A 24,484-nucleotide genomic window follows, 5' to 3' on the forward strand; every position below is an offset into this window, starting at 1 on the left:
TGATTGCTACTAACCAAGAAATAAGAAGTCATGATGGATTAATATGGATCCCAAACATCCATCCTCATTGTGTGATTTAGAATGAATATTTTTACCATGAAAAAGATTGGAGGTTCTAACAAAAATATCTAAACATACTCTGGGACCTATGTGTAGTACTTATTATGAGAGAAAATAAGAATATAATTGAGAGATGATAACATAGAATATGAATGTGAAATAATTACATGAAATAATAATATTGTAGTTTTAGAATCTCTCTCTTTTTTTTAGAATATTTCTTGTATTTTTCAAAAACATGAACACATATGAATTTTTGTGATAAGTTGAGATAAAAGTTTATTTAGAAATTTCTAGCCCCAGTTTATGCACATTAACAAATGTAGAGGGAAACTCAAAATGTTACACTTCTTCAGTTCATTTTCAGCCAGCACTTCAGCTGTGACAGAAATGACAGAATTCCCTGTCTTAACTTCTTATTCCCCCAAATCAGGACGAATGAGTGGAATGAGCAATACAGGAGTTCAAGGACCCGACAAAATATGGCAACTGAATTGTCCTCCAGAGTATTAGAATTCCACATTGAGGCCATCCGAGCCAGGAAATAAATGAAATAGAACAAGATAAAGGAAATGACAGTTTGCATGGCTCTTACATGGACCTTGATGCTGGCATCTTGGGATCCTTTGCCACTGAGCTGCATCTTCTTGAGATGTTTCCACAGAGAAGAGAGTAACAGCAGTAAAGTCATCAGGGACATGGCAAAAGGTGTGATTTGCACAATCGTGAATACAGTCATATCTGAGAGGCGTAAAATGTGCTGCAACTTGTTTACCCAAGTGATGTTTCCTTCATTATCATTCTTCCCCATTTTTAACTTTAGGCTCACATCTGCAAGATGACAAACCAAGAAGACTAAAGAGCCCACCAGTACCATGAGAACCACTCTTCTAGCTTTCCATTTTAGGTGAAGAAAGAAAAGGCTGGAGAAATTGGCTATCTTGAGCAAATAAAATATGCTGAGGCTAACAGTAAGCCAGAGGCTAAAATGGTTGCTTACTACCCAAGCAGTATAAACAATAGTTCTTACTTCTAAAGTATAGAAAGCTGGATTGAACACAGTTGCATATGAATTTAATAATATTACCCAGAGCAAACCAATCCTGGAAACCGCCAGGGCAGTGAGAATTCCATCAGCACAGGAGAGCTTCTTTTTCTTCACCCAGTCAATGACGTTCACCAGGGCTATGAAGACATTGGCAAAATTGCCTAAAAAAAATTCTGCTATCACTAGGATAGAAAGAATGCTCAGTAATGAACTTTTCATGTCTAGGAAACAATAGGCCACATTTGATATCACTGGCTGTGATTCCTTTAATATTCTGACCTGAATTTCTATTTACAGCTGATCTTGAATGGCTATAAAATTCCTGTTTTTTCTAATCTGTGACCAATGTCAAGCAGGAAAGCACCAATGTATGGTAATGGAAGAGCTCAGTGTTAGTTTATGAAAAACAGTTACACCCACACAGCTCAAATTAACTCCCATTCAAATATTTTATGCCTTGTCTGTAGCATGGAGTATTTCATAGCTGATGTTGTTGTGAAAGAAGAATTCTCATTTGCTATCATGCAAATATAGATATATCATCTTTAACCATAATGGAATTTTCTTAGTTTAACCTCTACATAATTTGTATCTTTTGTTCTTTGTTCTTTAACATCCCAGTAAATACACTGAATATAGTAAATGCTCAATTGTTTAATAGAGCTTGGTCATTGACAGAATGGATCATCATCACTATGGAATTTTTAATCTCGCCTAAATTTCTTGGGGTGACATTTGTTAATATAATACATAGGTCTCATGTGTACCATTCTATATATATCATCTGCATATGACATTGTGTGTTCACCACCAAAAGTCATGTTTCCTGCTTTCACCATTTATCCCACTTTTTTTTTAATGTCACATTTATGAAGAAAGAATTCAAGCTTATTCTATTAAAGCGTCCAGGTTTTCTTGAATATCTCAGCAAGGCCAATGCTCACTACATTCTGCTTGCTGATAACTAACTTTTATGTATAATTTTGTTACACTTAACAATATTTTGCTAACAAGTTTGTTATCCCAGGAGCTAACAAACCTGAGCACACACCTACCTGATGGATGGAAGGAATTATTGTCCCATAAGTTTCAAAATGGAAAATGAGTCTGAATATGGTCCTCTAAGTCTAAGTCCACCTCATTTCATTATTTCATTTCCTCCTTATGGCACATGCCTGTGTTGTGGGTCATGTCCTGGTGGGGGGAATGTGAGAGGTACTGCTTTATCACACAGTGATGTTTTTCTCTGTCTCCTGCCCTTCTCCTCTCTAAAAATAAATAAATAACATTAAAAAAAAGAAATTTATGAAAAAAAGTACATTTGGTTTTCATTGGAAAGTCGAGACTTCTCTATATATGAAAATTCATTTTTATTTTCTCTGTTCAACTGAATATATATTTCTGACTACTGAATATATATTTTATATAATTTTATTATATAGTTTTCTATTACAATTTCATCCCTTTATACCCCTCTCCCCCCAGCAATCAACACAATGCTGCCAATGTGCATGAGTCCTTTTTCCTTTTTGTTCAATACTGACTATTTAATATATTAAGATAAATGAATGTAAAATATACCACTACCCTCACATTTTTTGTTTCAGTTTTTATATCATAATAATTTTTGGAGGACATCCTTAAAACTGGACTGCCGTGAAGGAAAGGCCAGGTGCTCTGCTCTGTGTACCTCTGATCTTGGACTTACCTTTACAAGCACTCCCTGCCACCATAATCATCAGTAAAATATCAGACATCCATAACAAGCCTCTGGTAGTCCTTCTGAGGAGGAGTACACTGTCTGGGTAGGTGCTCTCAGTTGGGCCTGTCTGGTACAGACAACGGGCACAGAGGATTGTTTCTCACTTGACCCTGTGATATTTGGTTCTTCAAAGTTAACCTGGGAGAACTTAAGCTTATGAGTATAAGGTAGCAACAGAAAAAAGAGAGATTACCTCTGGCAAAAACCAAGATATGGGGAATAAATTGTCAAAATTTTGTTTTAACCGCATCACAGAGCTGAGTAAGGAAGGAGGACCAGTGAGCTAAAATCCAGGTTAAAGGGGAGTATTTAGGTGAACACATGATCTATACATTCAATGCATCACTATTAATATCAGAAAGCTATGTTGCAGAAGGTGAAACTAATTCTAAAGTGTTTATGGAATGCAGAGCACTCACAATAGCCAAATGAATTTTTTAAAAGAACAAAGTTAAAGAATTATAGTTCCTAATTTTAAAACTTGCTACAAAGCTCTTTAACTAAGATAGTATACAACCTGAACAATGATAGACAATATATATCAGCAATTTTTAAAGTTTTTTAATCTCATGGAGCACATAAACTAATTACTTAAATTCTGCAGCACAATGAAATATGGTTTTTTTTCTGATCTGACCAAACACAGGTAAAATTCTGATTCATTCCCATTGGACCATAATGTCTTAACTGCATTGGACAATCTAAGATAAAGAATGTAGTGGCAATGACTAAATTGTCAGGTATCACTGTTTTAAATATTCTTGCACCACACTGGTTGAGAATTATTGATGTTTACCAATGAAACAGGATTGAAGTTTAGATATTAACACTCACCATCATGGTCAGATAACCATTGAAAAGATACCAAGGCAATTCAATGGGGGAAATGATGTCTTTCATTTTCCCAACAAATGATGGCAAAATTGAATATCCACACACCTAAAGTTCAATTTAGCCCTTTATTTTACACCATATACAAATATTCATTTACAATTGGTCAGACATCTAAATGGATGAGATAAACCAATAAAACCTTTAGAGTAAAACATAGGATAAAAGTTTTGTAAACTTGGGTTAAGTATACCACTAAAAACAACACCAAAAGCATGAGGAATGAAATTTAAAACAATAAATTAAACTACATAAAAATTGAAAAATTTTGCTCTGTGATACAAATCTGATTTCAAAAATGTGGAGCTACAGTAATTAATTCAATGTGATATGTTTGGTGCTTATACAAATAGATTAATGGATAGAACAGAATGTTTAATAATAGACCCACACATGTGTGGTCCGTTCATTTTCAACCAAGAAAGTAAAACAATTTAAGGAGAATTAAAATTCTCTTCAATAAGTGACACTGGGAAAGTGAGTAACAGTATAAAAATAGACTTCAGTCTTACGTGGTGGGGAGAGACCTGCGTCAGAGAGCACGTGCATCTCTAGCTTGTGCCTCATTGTTTCTCCACTGCAACAGACAAACTCAAGCAAGTGACAACACGTACAATGAAAGTAAGATGGCAATTTATTTATAAAACACATGTGAGCACAAAGTTGCAACAGACACCCAGCTAGTCTAGATGCCTGATGCATAGAGGAAATAAAGTTGTAAGTTTCTTAGTATGTTCTGTACACTTGGGAAAAGGCTACAAGTAGGCACTCAGCTAATCTGTACCTACTATGGGGGTTCAAGGGTTATGTACTTTATTTCTTTTGTAGATACGCTTCTTTCTCTGGCTTCTAAACTTTGAGAATAATGTACAGCTGCAGCGGCTTTCCTTCACAGGTAGCAAAGGCTCTCTGTCTTAGTGAAATTAAGGGCCCCTTTCCCAGCACAGTCCCAAGGACTCCCCTCCTCCTGCCATCCCTGCCTGTGATGTTCAGAGCACCTGGCAATCTTATAAGCCCAGGCTCAGAACTGCTGAGTCAGCTGGTGAGACATGTCTCCCTCCTCCTCCCTGCCTTAGTTTACTACCTATCCTACCTAACACTTATTTTGTAGACCATGCAATAAAATTTATTTCAGGTGGTAAGAGAAATAAAAAATAAAAGATAATAAAATAAACCTTCTAGAAAAAATGTACAATGCTTTTGTGAGCTGGGCATATGCAAAGATTATATAGCAAAGACAAACACACATGATAAACAACAAAAAAGTAATAAATCTGACTTCATGGAAAGATAATATCAAAAAAATTAAAACCTTACCCATAGGGTAGAGATTATATATATTATATGACATTATATATATTGCTAAGTGGGACAGTTTCGACCTTCTCAAAAAGTCAGCCCTGTCCACAATGCTCTGCAGAACTAAAATCGCTGGTGAGACTCACTCACAGCAGTCACTCTAGTACAGAGGGGCTTTTCATGAACATGTACACGGACAAGCTAGTTCTGGTTTCACTTCATGCGCTGCCCAGACACTAGTCCTCATCTGTGGCAGCTGTGCTGTGTGGACCCTAGAAGGGTATCAATGATTCCTCTTCCCTGATGTTCACGTCCCATGAAACTTTCTCCCCTTTAGTGTGGGCAGGACCTATGAGTTTCTTGTACCCTACAAAACATGGCAAACCTGAGGGGATTTTTTATACAATTAAAACCCAAAATCAACTAATTTTTAGTTAATCAAAATATATTGTTCCCTACAAACCTGATGTAATCAGGTAAAGTTTTCAAGATTGGCTCGCACTCTTCAGGGTGAGAGAAATTCCCTCTGACCTTGAAGAAGTAAGCAACCATGTTATGAAGTGTCTATGGAGAGAACTGCTAATGAATTCTCTCAACAGCCTGCGTGAGCTTGGAAGTGAATATTTCTCCACTCAAAACTGAAGATGAGAAGGCAGTGCAATGAAAACTCTGATGCCAGCTTGGCAAGACCCAGAAGCCGAGAACACCCTTAAGCCTTGTCCAGACTCCTGATTCAATAAATTGAAATAATAAATACATGTTTGTGGGTTTTAGCCACTAAATTTGTGTTGCTCTGTTACACAGCAATAGCAAATGAATACTACAGCAAAAATTAGAGGTTTACTTTTGGTCAGTTTTGCAGAGCATCATCTTTTCTCTACCTGGTGAGAAAAGCACCAGCATTTGCTTTGCTAGTCTTGGGTTTGTCTATGTGTCTGCATAAGAATATCCTTCTTCTGGAAAGGGTTATGGTGCTTTTAGATCTGTACTACTGAATTGCTGTTATGTGTATTTATCACGAGCTGAAGCTGAAGCTGAAAATCACAGCAGCAAGCTATCTGTATGTCCATGTACAATTAACAAAAGCCTTCCTCTATTTTGTTTGAGCATTAGATCTTTACCTATTCTGGAGAATATTAATACAATAGATTCCATAGTATTTTATAAACAGTGTCAGTGACAGAGAAATGCCATATGGAGCCTTAGGCAAGCCTCTGTAAATAAATCACAGTGCACATCCTTAGGATGGTCAAGCAAAGCCATCTCATCCTCTGCAGCTAGAGAAACAGCTCTTACCCTGCAACAGGTCCTTACAAGACAAACTCTTAACCATGGGCTGCCAAGTTACCTGAGCTGCTTCTTATGAACTGAACGTTATGAGACCCACAGAGCTATAAAGTTGGGCATGAAAGGCAAGGACCTACATCCAAGATTGCTCTATCCAGCAAAGCTTTTATTTAGAATAGAAGGGCAGATAAAGTGCTTCCCAGAGAAGGTCAAGTTAAAGGAGTTCATCATCACCAAGCCCTTATTATGTGAAATGTTAAAGGAAATTTATCAAAGAAAAAGAAGAAGATAAAAACTAAGAACAGTAAAATGACAACAAATTCACAACTATTAATAATTGAACCTAAAACAAAAACAAACTAAGCAAACAACTAGAAAAGGAACAGAATCACAGAAATTGTGATCACTTGGAGAGATATCAGTGGGGAGAGGATGAGGGAAGAGTGAGGGAAAGGGAATGAGAAACATAATTTGTAGATATAAAATAGACAGTGAGAGGTTAAGAATAGTATAGGAAATGGAGAAGCCAATGAACCTAATGCACGACCCATGGACATTAATTAAGGGGAACATGTTGGAGGGATGAAGGGTACAGGGTGGAGGGGGACAAAGGGGGAAACAAAAAGGGACAATTGTAATAGTATAATCAATAAAATATACTTAAAATAAATATTAAAAAGGCATAAGAACACATTTTTAGCATATATATTTTTCTGTACAAAAATCCTCTACTACAAAAAAGACCAGTACAATTAGTGTGTCTTTCTTCATCTTAACAACTTAATGTCATACCATTACACAAAATTGTTTTATCATTCAGCCTTGGCTGGTGTGACTCAGTGGACTGAGTGCTGGCCTGCAAACCAAAGACTTGCAGGTTTGATTCCCAGTCTAGGGCACATGCTTGGATTGCAGGCCAGGTCGCTGTTTGGGGGTGCAGGAGAGGCAACCACACACTGGTCTTTCTCTCCCTTTCTTTCTCCCTCCCTTTTCCTTTCTAAAAATAAATAAATAAATAATCTATAAAAAACATTGTGTTATCATTTAATAATGCTAAGAATATAGTATAAAATTTTCATCATTCTAGATCCTTTCTAAAATTAGAAACACTAAACTAATATTTACACACTTAATTTATGTAAATTATTATACTGAACATTTTACAATCCTTTTTCTATTCTTAATTCAAATTCATCATTAAGTAGAAAAGTTTGTGTTACTTTTTTCCTTTGTGTGACTAACTTTTATACATTTATTCATATTGAATTGCATATCAGATACACATTTATCACTATTTCAAAATATAATTTTATAAACTTCCTTCTCAACTACATTTGCTACCAGAAAGTGCTATTATAGCAGAAATATTTCCCTTCATCTAATATTGTCATATCACTTTTTAAAAATATAATTACTTAAAGGCAAGGTATAAGAAAAATTTTAGTACTGTTTAACAAAACCTGAAAGAATCTAATGAAAAAAATGTTGAAATTCAAAGGGAACCTATAAGGTTTTTTATTGAGGTATTTTCCCATAAAATACAGAAAGTTCTTTCAAATTCTGTCTATAAAGTGAGTGGTTTTGCTTTTCTCAGACAATTTAAGATGCCACAGTGTCTCCCAGATACAAGTCTTAGCTTCCTATTCCCCAAAATTATAGTGAAAGAGTCACCTGAGGGGAAGAGAGTGGAAATCACCCTGACGAACATCATGGCCTGATTTCCCAGTACCTGAATGAAGCTTCAACTTGCTGTTAGAGTGGAAATTAAGTAAATTCTGAACAGGAGGAGGAAGGCGGTCACCATTTTCATGGCCCTTCTATGGGTCTCTCTGCTAGTCCCTGGAGCCCATCAGTTTGAGCTGAAAATTCTTGGTGTGTCTCACCAAGGACAGAAAGAAAAGGAACGAAGGGCTCAGTGACAAGAGAAAGGGAATAACACAGGTCAAACTAAGAAGAAAAAGACTTCTAAGATAGAACACTTTATTCACATTTAAAGGCAAAGTCATGTTTCTCTCATGAACTCATCCACAGGTAAGTGAATACAGATAGGTATTCATCCACAACTCACTAAGAGCAACCTGCATGAAAAAGTTAAAAGGTAAATAAGAAAAAAGACCCCAGGAAAAGTGCGAAGTTCACCCTATTGACTCTCCACTTCAGCCAGGTGAAAAAGAAGTGGAGAAATTGGCTGCCTCAAGGAAATAGAAAATGCTCAGAATGGTGGCTAACCAAGTAGTTAAGTCCTTAGTTAATGCCAAAACAATAGTGACCCTTTTTGCTAGTTTACCAGTACCACACACATGTGGAGCTAGTCCCATAATGAATGAATCCACTAGTGTTACCCACAGTGGAATGATTCTGGCCATAGCCAAGCTGGTGAGGATGAAATCAACTGAGGAAACCTTCCCATTCTTGACCCACTCAGTGCAGGTCACCAGTCCAGAGAACCCATTTCCCAGCATTCCTAAGATGAGTTCTCCTGCTGCCACTACCAGAAAGGTGACCTTCATTCTAAGTGACATCTGTAAAAGAAAGTTTCTAATGTTGTGCCTCACTGACAGCTTTATAGTGAAACAGTTGCAGATGTACATCCATTTGTGATGCTTTCTGTAAATATTGTCATCATAATTCCCAAAAGTACAACCCAAATTCTGCTGTATGCTCTACTTCCAGAGATATTCGCTGAAAATATAGTTTATTCTATTTATGTAGTAAATCCAGTGTTAAATGGAACAGTTCCATTAAAAAACACAACAAACTTCTGGTCAAAATGGAGGCATGGGTAGACACACTTCCTCACCTTGTTCAACCACAAGAAGAGTCACAACTAAATGCAAAACAATAAACACCCAGAACTACCAGATAATTGAACCAGATAGATGTCTGACAACAAAGAATTTAAACAAGAAACATTCCTCATGATGGCAGCAGGAGCAGAGACAGGGAGTCAGGCTAGAGAGGACACAATGTGTTGTGGAGAGGAGGCAGCAAGGATGGAACATGTGGTCCCACATTCACATGTGGTGTACAAATATTGGGAGGGGTTCCTTGGGAGCAAGGGATCCCAGCCCCAGGCCTGACCATGCAGCCGGGTTCCAGTGCAGGGCAGATAAAGCCTCACAACTTCTGGCTATAAAAACCAGTATGTTTGGACTGGTGGAAAATACTGCCAGTTTCTCAAGAATGGTCATTTAAAGGGCCTGCAGAGTCCTAGAACATACACAAATCCTCCCACTTTAGGAATCATCACTAGGACAGCAGTTAGAAGGGTGCCAGTTGTATAAGGGACATGGGATGAAGTAATGGAAATGGGGCAAGTGATGGACAAGCTGACAGAGGTCAGGCAGTGGCATTGTCTTCTCCTCAATCTCTGCTCTCTACACAGCAGCACAAAGTAGTGAAGCAGGTTATCCCACCTTGGCATATACATAACGCTCCACCTCTTACATCTTAACAAGTGTGTTAAGACAGGGAGTCAAAGCAGCTCTACCTAATACACAGAAACAAACACACAGAGGCTGCCAAATTGGGGAGACAAAGAAATAAAAATCCTCTGCATAGATAAAGAAAACATCAGCAAAATGAATAGGGAACCAACTGTCTGAGCAAAGATATTCTCCAATGATACTTCAGACAAGGATTTGATCTCCAAATTATATAAAAAACTCACACAACTCCACTCCAGGAAAACAAAAAATCCAGTTAAAAATGGGCAAAAGACTTGAACAGAAACTTCTCCAGGGAGAACATACAGATGGCCCAGAGACATATGAAAGGATGCTCAGCATCACTAGCCATCAGAGAGATGCAAATTAAATCCATAATGAGATATCACTTCACACTGGTCAGAATGACCATCATAACCAAATCAATAAACAAGTGCTGGCAAAGCTGTGGGGAAAAGGGAACCCTAGTGCACTGTTGCTGGAAATACAGAATGGTGCAGCCACTGTGGAAAACAGTATGGAATTTCCTCAGAAAATTAAAAATGAAACTACCTTTTGACCCAGCAATTCCACTGCTGGGATTATACCCTAAGAATCCTAAAACACCAATTCAAAAGAATCTATGCACCCCAATGTTCATAGCAGCACAATTTACAATAGGGAAGTGCTGGAAGCAACCTAAGTGCCCATCAGTAAATGGGGGGTTCAAAACACTAGGATACATTTACATGATGGAATACTACACAGCAGAAAGAAAGAAGGAGCTCCCACCCTTCACAGAAACATGGATGGAGCTGGAGAGCATTATGCTAGGTGAAATTTTAAGCCAAGCAGTAAAACACAAATACCATATGATCTACCTGTAAGTGGAACTTAATCAACAAAACCAACAAGCAAGCAAAATATAACCAGAGACATTGAAATTAAGAGCAAACTGACAGTAACCAGAGGAGAGGTAAGAGGGGATAACAAGGAGAAAAGAGGGAAGTGTCATCAAGGAACATGTATAAAGTACATGTGGACAAAGCCAAAGGGGGTAGGATAGAGAGTAGGAAGTGGGGATCAGTGAGGTGGGGGGAGAGTGGGGAGGGAATGGAGACAATTGTACTTGAACAGCAACAAAAAAAGAGAGAAAGCTAAAATTTAAATAAATAAATAACTGAATCTAAAACAAACAAAAACAAAACTATGCAAGCAACTAGAACAGGAACGGAATCACAGAAATGGAGATCATATGGATTGTTATCAGTGGGGAGGGGGAGTATGGAGGAAAAGGTGCAGGAATTAAGAAGCATAATTGGTAGATACAAAATAGACAGGAGAAGGTTAAGAATAGTATAGGAAATGGAGAAACCAAAGAACCTACAGGCTTGGCCCATAGACATGAACTAAGAGGGGTATTGCTGGAGTGAATGGGGTTATCACACAAAGTGGGTAAAGGGGGAAAAATTCAAACAACTGTAATAGCATAATCAATAAAATATACTAAAGATAAAGAAACAAGATTCATGAACTGCTATCATATTACTTACCATCACCTACTATATAATTACTAAAGTAAAGGCAAATGATGTGTACTATCTAGGCACCAGCTGCAAATTTCCATTTGTGCCACTAACTAAAACAGTGTAGTCAACTATCTAAACATACAAATATTAAAGAGGCTTTTTTCACCACTTTGTATTTTCATCTCCCTGAGGTGCAAGTATTTTGAATAATGAATACTAATTGCTAAGAAGAGAAACTTTATATAATTTTATTATTATTTGTTACTCATTTAAGGTCTTTCTACAGATTAAGCATTCTTGTTGATGCAATTGGATTTATAAAAATAATTTATAGCAACTATTTCTAGTTCAAAGACAACATGCGGTTCCTAAAAAAAAAAACTAAACATAATTAGTAAGAAATATTTTAGAAGCTAAATCAGAAGTTATAAGTAAAATATATGGAGAATTTACATGAGGAGGCTATAAATACTACAATGCAAAATAGTTTATGGTTTTATGAAGACAGAAATATTTAGTGGGAACTTGAACTATTTCGAATTTATGAAGAATGAGAGAAACAAATTCAACACTGATGTAAGAGCATGTCAAATTACCAAAATGACATGAACAAGCTATGGTCCCCTTGTAAAGAGTGAATATCTTTTGTCTTACAATAACTTGTCATCTTTCCTTCTTTATTAATATTTTATTTATTATTTTTATTTACACAGAGGGAAGAAAGGGAGGCAGGGAAACATCAATGTGTGGTTGCCTCTTGTGTGTCCCCTACTGGGGACCTGACCTGCAACTCAGGCATGTGCCTTGACTAGGAATCCAACCAGATTGACTTTGGTTTGCAGGACAATAGTCAATTCATGGAGCCTCACCTGCCAAGGCACTTGGTTATTCAAATAAAATGTTATTAAGTACCCTCTAACATCTTTGTCCTAAATCAATGTCTCATCTTCTTTCTGGGGTAGAGAGTGACTGTGTGTTTCAATCTCCCTTAAAGATGGTGTGGCAATGTGCCTGAATCTGATCAATGTCTTGTGAACTAAAATTATGCACATCATTTACAAGCCTGTTCTCAAAAAATGTCCCCACACATGCTTCCCCATGCATCTCTCCCCTCCCCATTGACTAGAATGGCAATGACTCCAAGGCAATCTTGGAAACCCCATGTTCAAAATGGTGTGCTTGCAATCAGCCTGATTCTGCATACAGAAGCTCCTCAGACACATCAGGACTATTAGAAAAGCAATAATAAATTCAGATTATGCATGAGCCACTTTATGTCTTGGAGCCTTTTTGTAACAGAAGTTCCTTTCTCCAGTTGAAGGCAGCGATTGGAACTGAGCATGTGCAGATTTATTTAGAGGGTGAAGAAACAGAACCAAGAAATCTAGGCCACCTATAGAATTGACAGTCAGTTTCCTTGTCATTGGTTTTCTTTTTTATTTCTGAAAATGATTATTTCTTTTTTTATTTTAGAAACTTAATTTTTTTATTGTTCCATTACAGTTGTTCCAAGTATTGCCTCCATTGCTCTCCCCTGCCCAGCCCGCTCCTGCTCCCTCCATCAATTCACACCAGTTGTCCATTACCAGTTCCTTCATTCAAGTTCCTTGACTAGAAACTTCCCCTTCTTTCCTCCATTTTCCCCCTTGTCCCACCCCTCTGGTCACTGTCACTTTGTTCCTTATTTCCATGTCTCTAGTTTTATTTGTTCATTTGTTTTTTTCGTTGATTAGGCTCCACTTATAGGTGAGATCATGTGATATGTCTTTCACCACTTGGCTGATTTCACTTATCATAATACTCTCCAAGTCCATCCATATTGTCATGAAGGGAAGAAGCTCCTTCTTTCTTCATGCTTCATATTATTCCATTGTGTAAATGTTCCATAGTTTTTGATCCACACATTTACTGATGGACACTTAAGCTGTTTCCACCACTTGGCTATTGTAAATAATGCTGCCATGAACATTGGAGTGCATAGGTCCTCTTGAAATGCTATTTCAGGATTCCTAGGGTATACTCCCCATAGTGGGGTCATTGGTTTTCCATACCTAATATAGTTTATTTATTCATTTATTTAGTCTCCAGAATATCATTTTCATGAACTATCCCATGGGTTGGCTTTTATGTCCTTAGGAGTCAGCAGGAAACAGTATACATATCATCCCACATTATATGCTTATATCCCACTGGAGCAGACAGATGATTTAAAAAGTGAAAAAAATCAGGTGTGGGAAAGATTTATTTTAAGGTATAGATAATGCCATTAAAAGTTGTTAATAGTAAGAATAATATAGACATGTAAATTCAGTTATTGAACAAGGTTATACATTTTTTCTTATAATAGACCTTGAGACCAAGTCTATGTCAACACACTTTCGATTTTACCATTTTCCACAAAATTTTAATAAAAACTGATCTTTAGAACAGTTTTATAATTATTACATAGATGTCAGGAGTGACAATTTTCATATATGCAGAAAGGTCATTGACTTAGGTATCATAATTTTTTACTATTCTTATAGCAAGCATGTTTTTAAGATAGGAAAGTTTGAATCTTTCTGTGAAGTTTAAAAGAAATTTTTAGATGACAAGATGGAGAAGATGACAGGCAATTCAGAGGCCCAAAGATGGTTTAGGGGTAAAGTGAATAAACTGAAATCAAATTCTGACTTCAAAAAAGGTCTTCCGAATTTAAAAAAAAACCTCTGTGAAATGACTTTTCTAACTGCATATGTAAACATAGCAGCATTGAAAAGTACTGATTTATTTTGCTTTCTTTTTCATCCCTATCATAGTACTTTTTTATAAGCTTTTACCTCCTTGTATTAAACCAAATAATATCTACTACTTTGATTTTATTTTTTTAATTTTACATGCATATCAAACATATTCTAAATACCTTTATTGCACTTCAATTTCATTATGCATATGCTTTCTAAATGGTTCTGATAGCTATTAACCATGAGATAAGAATTCATGATGGAATAATATCTATCCCAAACATCCATCTTCAATGCATGACTTAGAATGAATATTATTACTATCCAAAAAATTGGAGGTTCAGACAAAAAATCTAAACACACTCTGGGATCATTGTGTGTTACTAATTAGAACAGAAATTAGTACTGATTTCCCAAGATGACTTGTCAGTCTTTAAATATGTATAAACATAGATCATAAAATTGTTAATTACAAAAAAAAATGACATAGAATATATATATGAAATGCATGACTTCACAATCTTGAGGAATTTCTTATACAATTTTGTAAAAGTTAGTTTGTTTATATAATATTATCATTTATAATCTTTCTTATATTCTTCACAAACATGTACACACATAAATTTTTGCGATAAGCTGAGGTAAAAGATTTTTTTAGGTGTACCTTATCAAAGCCTATACACATTAGTAAATGTAGTGGGAACAACAAAATGTTACACTCCACCAGTTTTCTGCCAGAAGACACACATTTCCCCACTTACTTTCTTTCTTTGAGCCAGAACCTCAGCTGTGACAGTAACAACAGGATAGCCTATCTTTGCTTCTTATTCCCCCAAATGAGCATGAGTGTATGGCATGAAGTATACAGAAGTCCAACAACCTCAAAAACCATGTGAACTGAACTGATCTTCCAGGTATTAGAATTCCATAATGAGGTGATTTGATCCAGGGAGAAAATGACAAATAGCAAGAGAAAGGAGATGACAGTTTGCATGGCTCTTACATGGACCTTGGTGCTGGTATCTTGGGATCCTTTGCCACTGAGCCGCATCTTCTTGAGATGTTTCCACATGGAAAAGAGTGCCAGCAGTAAAGCCATCAGGGACATAGTAAAGGGTATGACATGTATAATTGCAACTACAGTCATACTTGCAAGATGTGCAATGAGCCACAAGTTGCTCACCCAAGTGATGTTTTCTTCATTAGAAAACCCTCATTGTGCCCTCATTTTTAATTCTAAGATTACCACCAGAAGGTGAAAAACCATGAAAATCAAAGAGCCCGACAGTATCATGAGAACCACTCTTTTAGCTTTCCATTTTAAGTAAAGAAAGAAAAGGCTGGAGAAATTGGCTATTTTGAGCAAATAAAGTATGCTGAGGCTAACAGCAAACCAGAGGCCAAAATGCTTGCTTACTACCCAGAGAACATGAAAAATAATTTTTATTTCTAAACTGTAGAAAGCTACATTATACATAGTTCCATAGCAATTTAATAACATGGAGCTGAGCAAACTAATCCTGGAGACCACCAGGGCAATGAGAATTTCATCAGCACAGGAGAGCTTCTGTTTCTTGACCCAGTCAATGCCGTTCACCAGGGCTATCACGACATTGACAAAATTTCCTAGAACAAATTCTGCTATCACTAGGGGTAGAAAGAATGCTCCATAATAAACTCATCATGTCTAGGGAAAAAGGCCAATCTAATATCACTGATCATGATTCCTTTAATAACCTGACCTTAAGTTCTATTTGCAGCCGGTTTTGAATGTATATAAAATACTTATTTTTTAAAAATCTGTGACGAATGTCAAGCATAGAAACACCAGAGCATGCTAATGAGAGAGCACAATGCTTTCTTTATGAAAAACATCGTTATGCCCCACAGAGCTTAAATTACCTATTTTTCAAATTCTTTATGTCCTTACTGGAATTTATGTAGGCTGGAATATTTCATAACAGATGTTTTTGTGAAAGCTGAATTCTCATTTGCTATCATGCAAATATAGACATATTCTCTTTCATCGTTTTGCAATTTTCTTTGTTTATCCTCTCCATAATTTCCATTCATCAGCTTTGTCCTTAATGAAATTTAACATCTCAATACATTGAATAAACAGTAAATGCTAACTTGTTCAATAGAGGTTGGTCATCGATAGGATGATCATCATTATAGAATTTTTATAAATTTTTATTGAATTTATTGGGGTGACTGGTTAATCAAATGGTGTCTGTTCAAGTGTACAATTCTGTAATACATCACCCATACGTCATATTTTGCGTTCACAAAAAATTCAATTTTCTTCTGTCACCATTTATTCCTTCCTTTTCTTTTTTTGTTTTTATGTTGGATTTATAGGGAGAAAATTCTAGCTTTTCCTATTAAAGCATCAAGATTTTCTTGAGTACCCCAAGAAGGCCAATACTCACTAATGGCTGGTTGCTGATAACTAACCTTGAACTCCATTCTGTATATTTATAAATGCACAAGCACACAAAAACGTACACATGCACACACACACACATCTCAGTGCTGGAAGGAAGTATTATTCCATAGTTTTCAAAATGAAAAATGAGACACAGTGAGGTCATCTAGGTTTAAATCCATCTTTTGTTTCATTATTTCATTATTCATTGAAATCAAACATATCTCTCATGCTAGGTCTCTGATAATGGTGCCCTTTCAAGGTTACTGAATATTTAAAACGATTGTCTAATTAAAATGTTCAGAAATGTTATAAATATTCTTCAGAAAATTAAAAGAACATATGGTTTCCATTGGAGAGTCTTGACTTCTCTGTACAGAAAAATTCAGTTTTATTTTCTCAGATTAATTCATTTCTAACTACTTAATATTTTAAGATTAATAAGTGTTAAAATCAGTTATTGTTTTGGTGTTTATATTACAATTGTTTTAGATGATGAACTTAGAGCTAGACTGCCATGAAAATAAACCCAGATGCTCTGCTCTGTGTATCCCTGATCTTCGACTCTCTTTTAAAACTACTCTGCCTCAGTATAATCACCAGTAAAAAATCAGATAATCATGACAAGCTTTCCAGTGGTGTTTGTGAAAAGTGCATGTAATATTTGGATAGAGTGCTTTCAATTGTGCCTGTCTTGTACAGAAAACAGGCATAGAGAATTGTCACGCATTTGATCCCTGAGATAAGAGGAATAAGTTGTCAAAATTATGTTTTAATTGCATCACAGAGAAGTGCAAGGAAGGAGGACCAGTGAACTAAAACCCAGGTGAAAGGGGAGTCTTGAGAGGAACAGATAGATGGTCAATGTATTCAGTGCAGTCAATATCAAGTCCCAGATGGCTATTTTGCAGAAAGTGAAATTTTTCCCCAAATGCATATGGAAATGCCACATATCACAATAGCCAAAAGAGTTTTTAAAGGAAGAAAGTCGAAGGCAAACAGTTCCTAATATCAAGGCTAGTTACAATAATAGTGTCCTACCTGAATAACAATAGACTTATTTATACCAGTGATATTCAACTATTTTTAATCTCATGGCACATATAAACTAATTACTACAATCCTATAGCTCACCTAAAAATATATTTTTCACCAATCTTACAAAAAATAGGTCTAATTTTTATTTATTCACACAAGATAGCTTGTTATATTCACTGTTATTTGCCAAACTAAAGGAAAAGATCAGCAATCCTGACTAAATAGGGTTGCATGTTTTAAAAATTCTTGTGGTTCACTGGTTGAAAATCACTTTTATACATCAATGAAACACAACTGAAATTCAGATATTAAAACTCACCATCATGGTCAGATGATTTTTAAAAGGGTCCACATCAACTCAATAGGGAAAAAATCTCTTATTTTTTAACAAATGATGCCGGCAAAATTGAATATCCACATTCATAATGAAAAACTTGGCCCCTCATTTTATACCACATACAAAAATTAACTTCAAATTGTTCAGAGACATAAATGGAAGAAATAAACCAATAATACTTTTAGAGTAAAAATTCACATACATTTTTCATACACTTGGATTATGTCTGTTGTCTTCTTAGATATAGCACCATAAGCAAGAAGAATAAAATTTTCAAATCAATAAACTGAACTACATATAAATTGAAAACTTTGGCTCTGTGAAATAAATATCTGATTTCAAGACTGTAGAGCTACAATAATTAAGTCTATGTGAATTGTTCTCTAAAAGGGAGAAAACTTGGAACACCTGTAATAGCATAATCAATAAAATATAATTTTAAAAACTTTAAAAAAAAGTAAGCAGCCAAGTTATGAATTCTCTATGGAGAGAGCTGCTAATGAATTCTAGCAACCAACTGTGTGAGCTTGGAAGTGAATTTTTCTCCAGTCAAGCCTGACGATGAGAAGGCAGTGGAATGAAAACTCTGATGGCCGCTTGGGAAGGCCCTGAAGCAGAGAACACCTCTTGTCAAGACTCCTGACCTAATAAATGGATAATAATATTTGTGTGTGCTTGTGGGGTTTAGCCACTAAATTTGTGTTAATCTGTTAAACAGCAATTGCAAATGAAATGAGCACCAAGAATTGGGGATTTAGTTTTGGTCTATTTGGTAGAGAAATATCTCTTCTCTACCAGGTAAGAAAAGCCCCAGAATTTGTTTTGCTAGCCCTGGATTTGTCTATATGTCTGTGTAAGAATATCCGTCTTCTGGAAAGGGTTATGGTGCTTTTAGATCTGTACTACTGAATTGTTATTATCTGTATTTATTGTGTGATGTGGACTCTGGCCCATGGGGTCCGTGTGTTGTGGCTGTGATGAACAAATTCACATGAACTATAGAAGTCTCATGGAGGAAAAAGAACTGCATGGCTGCTCTCTGAGTGAGAGAGGGTCCTGACCCCTGCCTGGACAGGCCTTTATTGGTTTTCTGGGTACATTACATTGAGGATCGCCCTCATTTACTATGCACAGGTTTGCTGTAGGTGATTACCTTTTACAGATAACAAAGGAAAGGATGTTGCTAATTACTTCAAAGAGAAGGATGTTTCAGATTAAGGGGGAAAAGTGGTTGAACTGATTGCACTCCATACTTGGGAGGTTTAGCACAGATTTTAGGAAGCTACTTTGCAGTAATGATTTGCTGCCTCAATCCAGGGTGAGGGAGTTTTAACAAAAAGCAAGCCTCAAAGCAGCCTAGGTACAAGGCAGGCCTGATTCCCCAGGGGAAAATGGATCCATGGGCTCGGTTCTTGTGTGCTAACTCACTCCCCACTAGTTTTTCCAAGTCAGGGGCTGCCCTACACTCACCATACCATGCAGATAGGTTCTCAATAATCGTGAGCTGACACTGAAATTGTACAATAAGCACAGCACTCTGTATGTCTATACACAATTAATAAAAGCCTTCCTCTATTTTGTGTGACTATTAGATCTTTGCCTATTCTGAGAACATTAATAATATAATAGATTCTATAGTATTTTATACATAGTGTCAGTGACAGAGAGAAATGCTATACTGAGCCTTTGGCAAGCCTTCATAGGTGAATCACAGCGCAGATCCTGAGGATGGTGAAGCAAAGCCATCCCATCCTCTACAGCTAGAGAATAGCTCTTAGCCTGCTACTGTGCCTTACTATACAAAACTCTTAACCGTGGTCCACCAAGTTACCATGTGACCTAAGCTGCTTCTTATGAACTGTTATCTGACCCACAGAGCTATAAAGTTGGGCATGTGCAATCATCAGATGCAAGTGGTGTCTACAAGATCAGGCCCAAGCAGGCCCTGGTGCACCAGGAAGCTGCATAAAGTGACCTAAGAGCCCATAATGTCGCTCCTACTGCACTGCTTCTTGTTTTCCTGTCCCCATCATTTGCCTCATGGGGAGTTCCCTGCAATCGTGTGACAAATGAAGAAAAGTCTTGAGCCTTGTTGACAGCTGGTTCCCCACAACATGCAGGTGCCATCCCAAGTGGACAGCTGCAGCAGCGCTGCATCCCTTTCTGGGACATCGTCAAAGGACAGTGCTGATGGGGAACCCTCCTAGTGGACAGAATTCTCACCTTTGTACACGGTTATTCATTTGGCTTAGAAGGAGAACAGTAGAACATGCATATTATGGTAAATATATATAGGTATATATATGGTAAATAATAGATAGATAGATAGATAGATAGATAGATAGATAGATAGATAGATAGATAGATAAACATCCTCATGCATGTGTACCAAAAATGCTCTAGTATAAAAATATGAGTACAGTTAATAATTGGTCTTAGGGTATGTTTCTTCACCTAAAAAAACAGAAGCCTTACTGATGCACCAAGTTGTTTTACCAATTCTTAGTAGTAGGAATATAGTATGAAATTCCCATTGTCTCAGATCCTTTTAAAAATTGAAAGCATAACACTAATATTTATACTTTTGCATTTAGTAAATTATTATTACACTTATAATTTTGTGATACTTTTTCTCTTCTAACTCCACCTTCAAATTTAGACAAAAAATTTGTAATACCTTTTCCTTTTCTGTGGCTGCAATTTTATGTATGTATATTCATATTGATTGGCATATTGTGTATACATTTATCACTATTTCAAAATATAATTGTACAAACTTCCTTCTCAACTACATTTCCTACCAGAAAGTGTTATTATAGCAAAATTATTTCCCTACATCTAAAATTACATCAAATTGCTTGAGAAAATATAATTATTTAAAGACATGCTATAAGGAAAATTTCAGTGCTATTTAACAAAACCTGAAATAACCTGATGAAGATAAATGCTGTAATTGAAAGAGATCCTACAAGGTTTTCTGTTAGGTATTTTCCCATAGAATACAAAAAGTTCTTTCAAATTATTTCAATAAAGTGAGTGGTTTTGCTTTTCTCAGACAATTTAAGATGCCACAGTGTCTCCCAGAGATAAGTCTTAGTTTCCTGTTCCCCAAAATTATAGTGAAAGAGTCACCTGAGGAGAAGAGAGTGGAAATCACCATGACGAACATCATGGCCTGATTGATTTCCCAGTACCTGAATGAAGCTCCAACTTGCTGTTAGAGTGGAAATTAAGTAAATTCTGAACAGGAGGAGGAATGTGGTCACCATTTTCATGGCCCTTCTATGGGTCTCTCTGCTAGTCCCTGGAGCCCATCAGTTTGAGCTGAAAATTCTTGGTGTGTCTCACCAAGGACAGAAAGAAAAGGAGCAAAGAGCTCAGTGACAGGAGAAAAGGATTAACACAAGTCAAACTAAGAAGAAGAAGACTTCTTAGACAGAACATTTTATTCACATTTAAAGGCAAAGTCATGTTTCTCTCATGAACTCATCCACAGGTAAGTGAATACAGATAGGTATTCATCCACAACTCACTAAGAGCATCCTGCATGAAAAAGTTAAAAGGTAAATAAGAAAAAAGACCCCAGGAAAAGTGCGAAGTTCACCCTATTGACTCTCCACTTCAGCCAGGTGAAAAAGAAGTGGAGAAATTGGCTGCCTCAAGGAAATAGAAAATGCTCAGAATGGTGGCTAACCAAGTAGTTAAGTCCTTAGTTAATACCCAAAGAATAGTGTCCACTTTGGCTAGTTTACCAGTACCACACACATGTGGAGCTAGTCCCATAATGAATGAATCCACTAGTGTTACCCACAGTGGAATGATTCTGGTCATAGCCAAGCTGGTGAGGATGAAATCAACTGAGGAAACCTTCCCATTCTTGACCCACTCAGTACAGCTCACCAGTCCAGGCAACCCATTTCCCAGCTTTCCTAAGATGAGTTCTCCTGCTGCCACTACCAGAAAGGCGACCTTCATTCCAACTGACATCCGTATAAGAAAGTTGCTAATGTTATGCCTTGCGACAGCTTTATAGTGAAACAGTTGCAGATGGACATCCATTTAGGATGCTTTCTGTAAATGTTGTCATCATGATTCCAGAAAGTACGACCCAAATTCTACATTGTGATAGAGTTCCAGAGATCTTCACAAAGAATAGTTCATTCTATTTATATTGTAAATCTAGTGCTAAATAGAACAGTTCCATTAAAAGACATAACATTTCATGAATATCCATCATATTTCATACTGTCAACTGCTGTATGATCTCCAGGATAAATGCAAAAATGTCAACTTACCTTAGCACCATCTATAAATCTTATTGTGCCACTGATTAAAACATGAAGTCAAGTATGTAAACACACAAAGTGAGAGAGATTATTTTCCACCACTTTATACTTACATCTCCCTGAGCCATACATTTAAGTGTGAATATTTTAAATCTTGAATAACTATTGCTAAGAAAAAGAAACTTTATTTAATCAGTCACTATTTGTTATTCATCATTAAAATCCTTCTACATATTCATTATTTTTGTTGCAATTTGATTTATAGAAATGTTTTTGCAATTATATTTTGTTCAAGGCCACAACCAATCCATAAACAAATAACTAAATATTATTAGAAATAAATATCGTAGAAGCTAAATCAGAATTTATGAGAAAAATATACTGGGAATGTACATGATGAAGCTTCAATGTAGAATTCATTATGGTTTTATGAAGACAGGAATATTTAGTGGGAATTTGGATTATTTAGAATTTATGAAGACAGAGAGAAAAATTCAAGACTGATGTAAAGACACGTCAAATTATCAAAGTGACATGAACAAGTTCTGGCCCCCTTCTAAACAAAGGAACTTCTTTGGTGTCACAATAACATATTAACTTTTCAGTTGAAACGTTACTGAGCACCCTCCAACATCTCTGTCCTAAATTCAGGGTCTTCACCTTCTTTCTGGGCTACACAGTGACTGTATTTTTCAGCCTGCCTTACAGATGGTGTGGCAATGTGACTGAATCTGATCAATGTCTCATGAGTGAAAATTATGTGCATCATTTACAGGCCCATCCCCCCAAGATCTCCCCATTCACACTCCTCCGTACTCTTTCCCCTCCCTGATGCCTGGAATGGAGATGCCTCCAAGGCAATCTTGGAAACCCCATGTTCAAGATGCCTTGCTTGGGTCAGCCTGATTTCCAGGTAACTTCATACAGAGGCTCCTCAGACACATCAGGACTATTAGAAAAGCAATACTAAAGTCAGGTTATGTATGGGTCCAATGCTTTGTGTTTTGGAGGCTGTATGTGACAACATTCCTTTCCCCAGTTTAAGGCAGCCACTGGAGCTGAGCACGTGCGGATTTATCTGGAGGCATGTGAAGGGTGCAAACAAAACAAGGAAATTTAAGCCACCTGCAGATTTTGTGATGGATTATGCTTTTATTGGTCTTCCAGGCTTAAAACAGTTTATTCATCCATTGATTTAGTCTTTAGAATATCATTTTGACTCTATCCGTGCGCTGCCTTCGTGTCCTGAGGAGTCAACAGTAAATGGGATAGACATCATCCCGCATTATAAGGTTCTGTTCCATCAGCGCAGACAGGTAATTAAAACAAATGAAATGAATCAGATATGGGAAAGATTTATCTTAAAACATAGATAATGTTGTTAAAATTTCTTAATACTAAGAATAATATAGACATGTAAATTCAGTTGTTGAAGATTATACATTTCTTTCCTATAATGGACATTGCTACCAATTTAAGTCAACACACTTCTTATTTTATCATTTTCCACAAGATTTTAATTAAAAGGTCCTGAACACTTTTTAAATATTTATTACATTGACATTATAGGTATCAGTATTCATATATGCAGAAAGGTCATTGACTTAATTTCCATAATTTTTTACTATTCATATATCAAGCATGTATTTTAGATAGGAACAGTTGAATCTACCTGTGAAGTTTAAAAGGAAACTTTAAGTCACAAGATAAAGAAGATGACAGTCAATTCAGAGGCCTGAACATGGTTTAGGGGTAAAAAAATAAATTGATCAGTTTTCAACTTCAAAATAGTTCTCCAAAATGAAAAACTGTGGGAAATGACTTTCCTAACCATTTGTTGAACTATAGAAGTATTTTTAAAAAGTCATGATCTTTCACTTTCTTCTTCATCCCTGTTGTACAGTTTGCTTTTTTCTAAGCTTTAACCTGCTTGTATTAAATCTAATAATCTCAGAACTGTTCATTGTGCATGTATATAAAATACATTTTAAATGTCTAAATCACTTCTTAATTTCATTATGCACATTTTCCTTAACAATTATGATTACTAATAACCTTCAAGTATGAATTCAATGGAATAATTTCTATTCCAAATATCCATCTTCAATATGTAACTTAGAATGAATAGTCTTGACATCCAAAAGATTGTAGGGTCAAACAAAAAATTTTAAACACACTCTGGTACCTATGTATGGTATTAATTACAACAGAAAATAGAAACAATTTCCTGATATTAGTTTTCAGTCTTTAAATATGCATAAATATAGGTCATAAATATTTAAATTGCAAGATCATAACATAGAATATGCATGTGAAATAAGCATGGCTTCATAATTATAAGGAATCTATTATACCATTTTGTAAAATTATA

General features: G+C 36.1%; 1 protein-coding gene and 1 pseudogene across 1 annotated transcript; both read right to left on the reverse strand.

Annotated features, from left to right (window-relative positions):
* Positions 1–412: 412 nt before the first annotated feature.
* Positions 413–1,327, reverse strand: LOC119063457 (taste receptor type 2 member 31-like). The gene has a single exon (XM_037164788.2). It carries the CDS (start codon positions 1,325–1,327, stop codon positions 413–415), a length of 915 nt encoding a protein of 304 aa, XP_037020683.2.
* A 13,454-nt stretch (positions 1,328–14,781) lies between these two features.
* On the reverse strand, positions 14,782–15,709 carry LOC119063467 (putative taste receptor type 2 member 33; annotated as a pseudogene).
* Positions 15,710–24,484: the final 8,775 nt, after the last annotated feature.

The sequence above is a fragment of the Artibeus jamaicensis genome, unplaced genomic scaffold (assembly GCF_021234435.1).
Source record: "Artibeus jamaicensis isolate MK-2021 breed Jamaican fruit bat unplaced genomic scaffold, CSHL_Jam_final contig_233, whole genome shotgun sequence".
Classification (NCBI taxonomy): domain Eukaryota; kingdom Metazoa; phylum Chordata; class Mammalia; order Chiroptera; family Phyllostomidae; genus Artibeus; species Artibeus jamaicensis.

What these genes read in the sequence shown, in the direction of transcription:
- LOC119063457 (XM_037164788.2), bottom strand. Translation starts at nt 1,327, where the DNA reads ATGAAAAGTTCATTACTGAGCATTCTTTCTATCCTAGTGATAGCAGAA.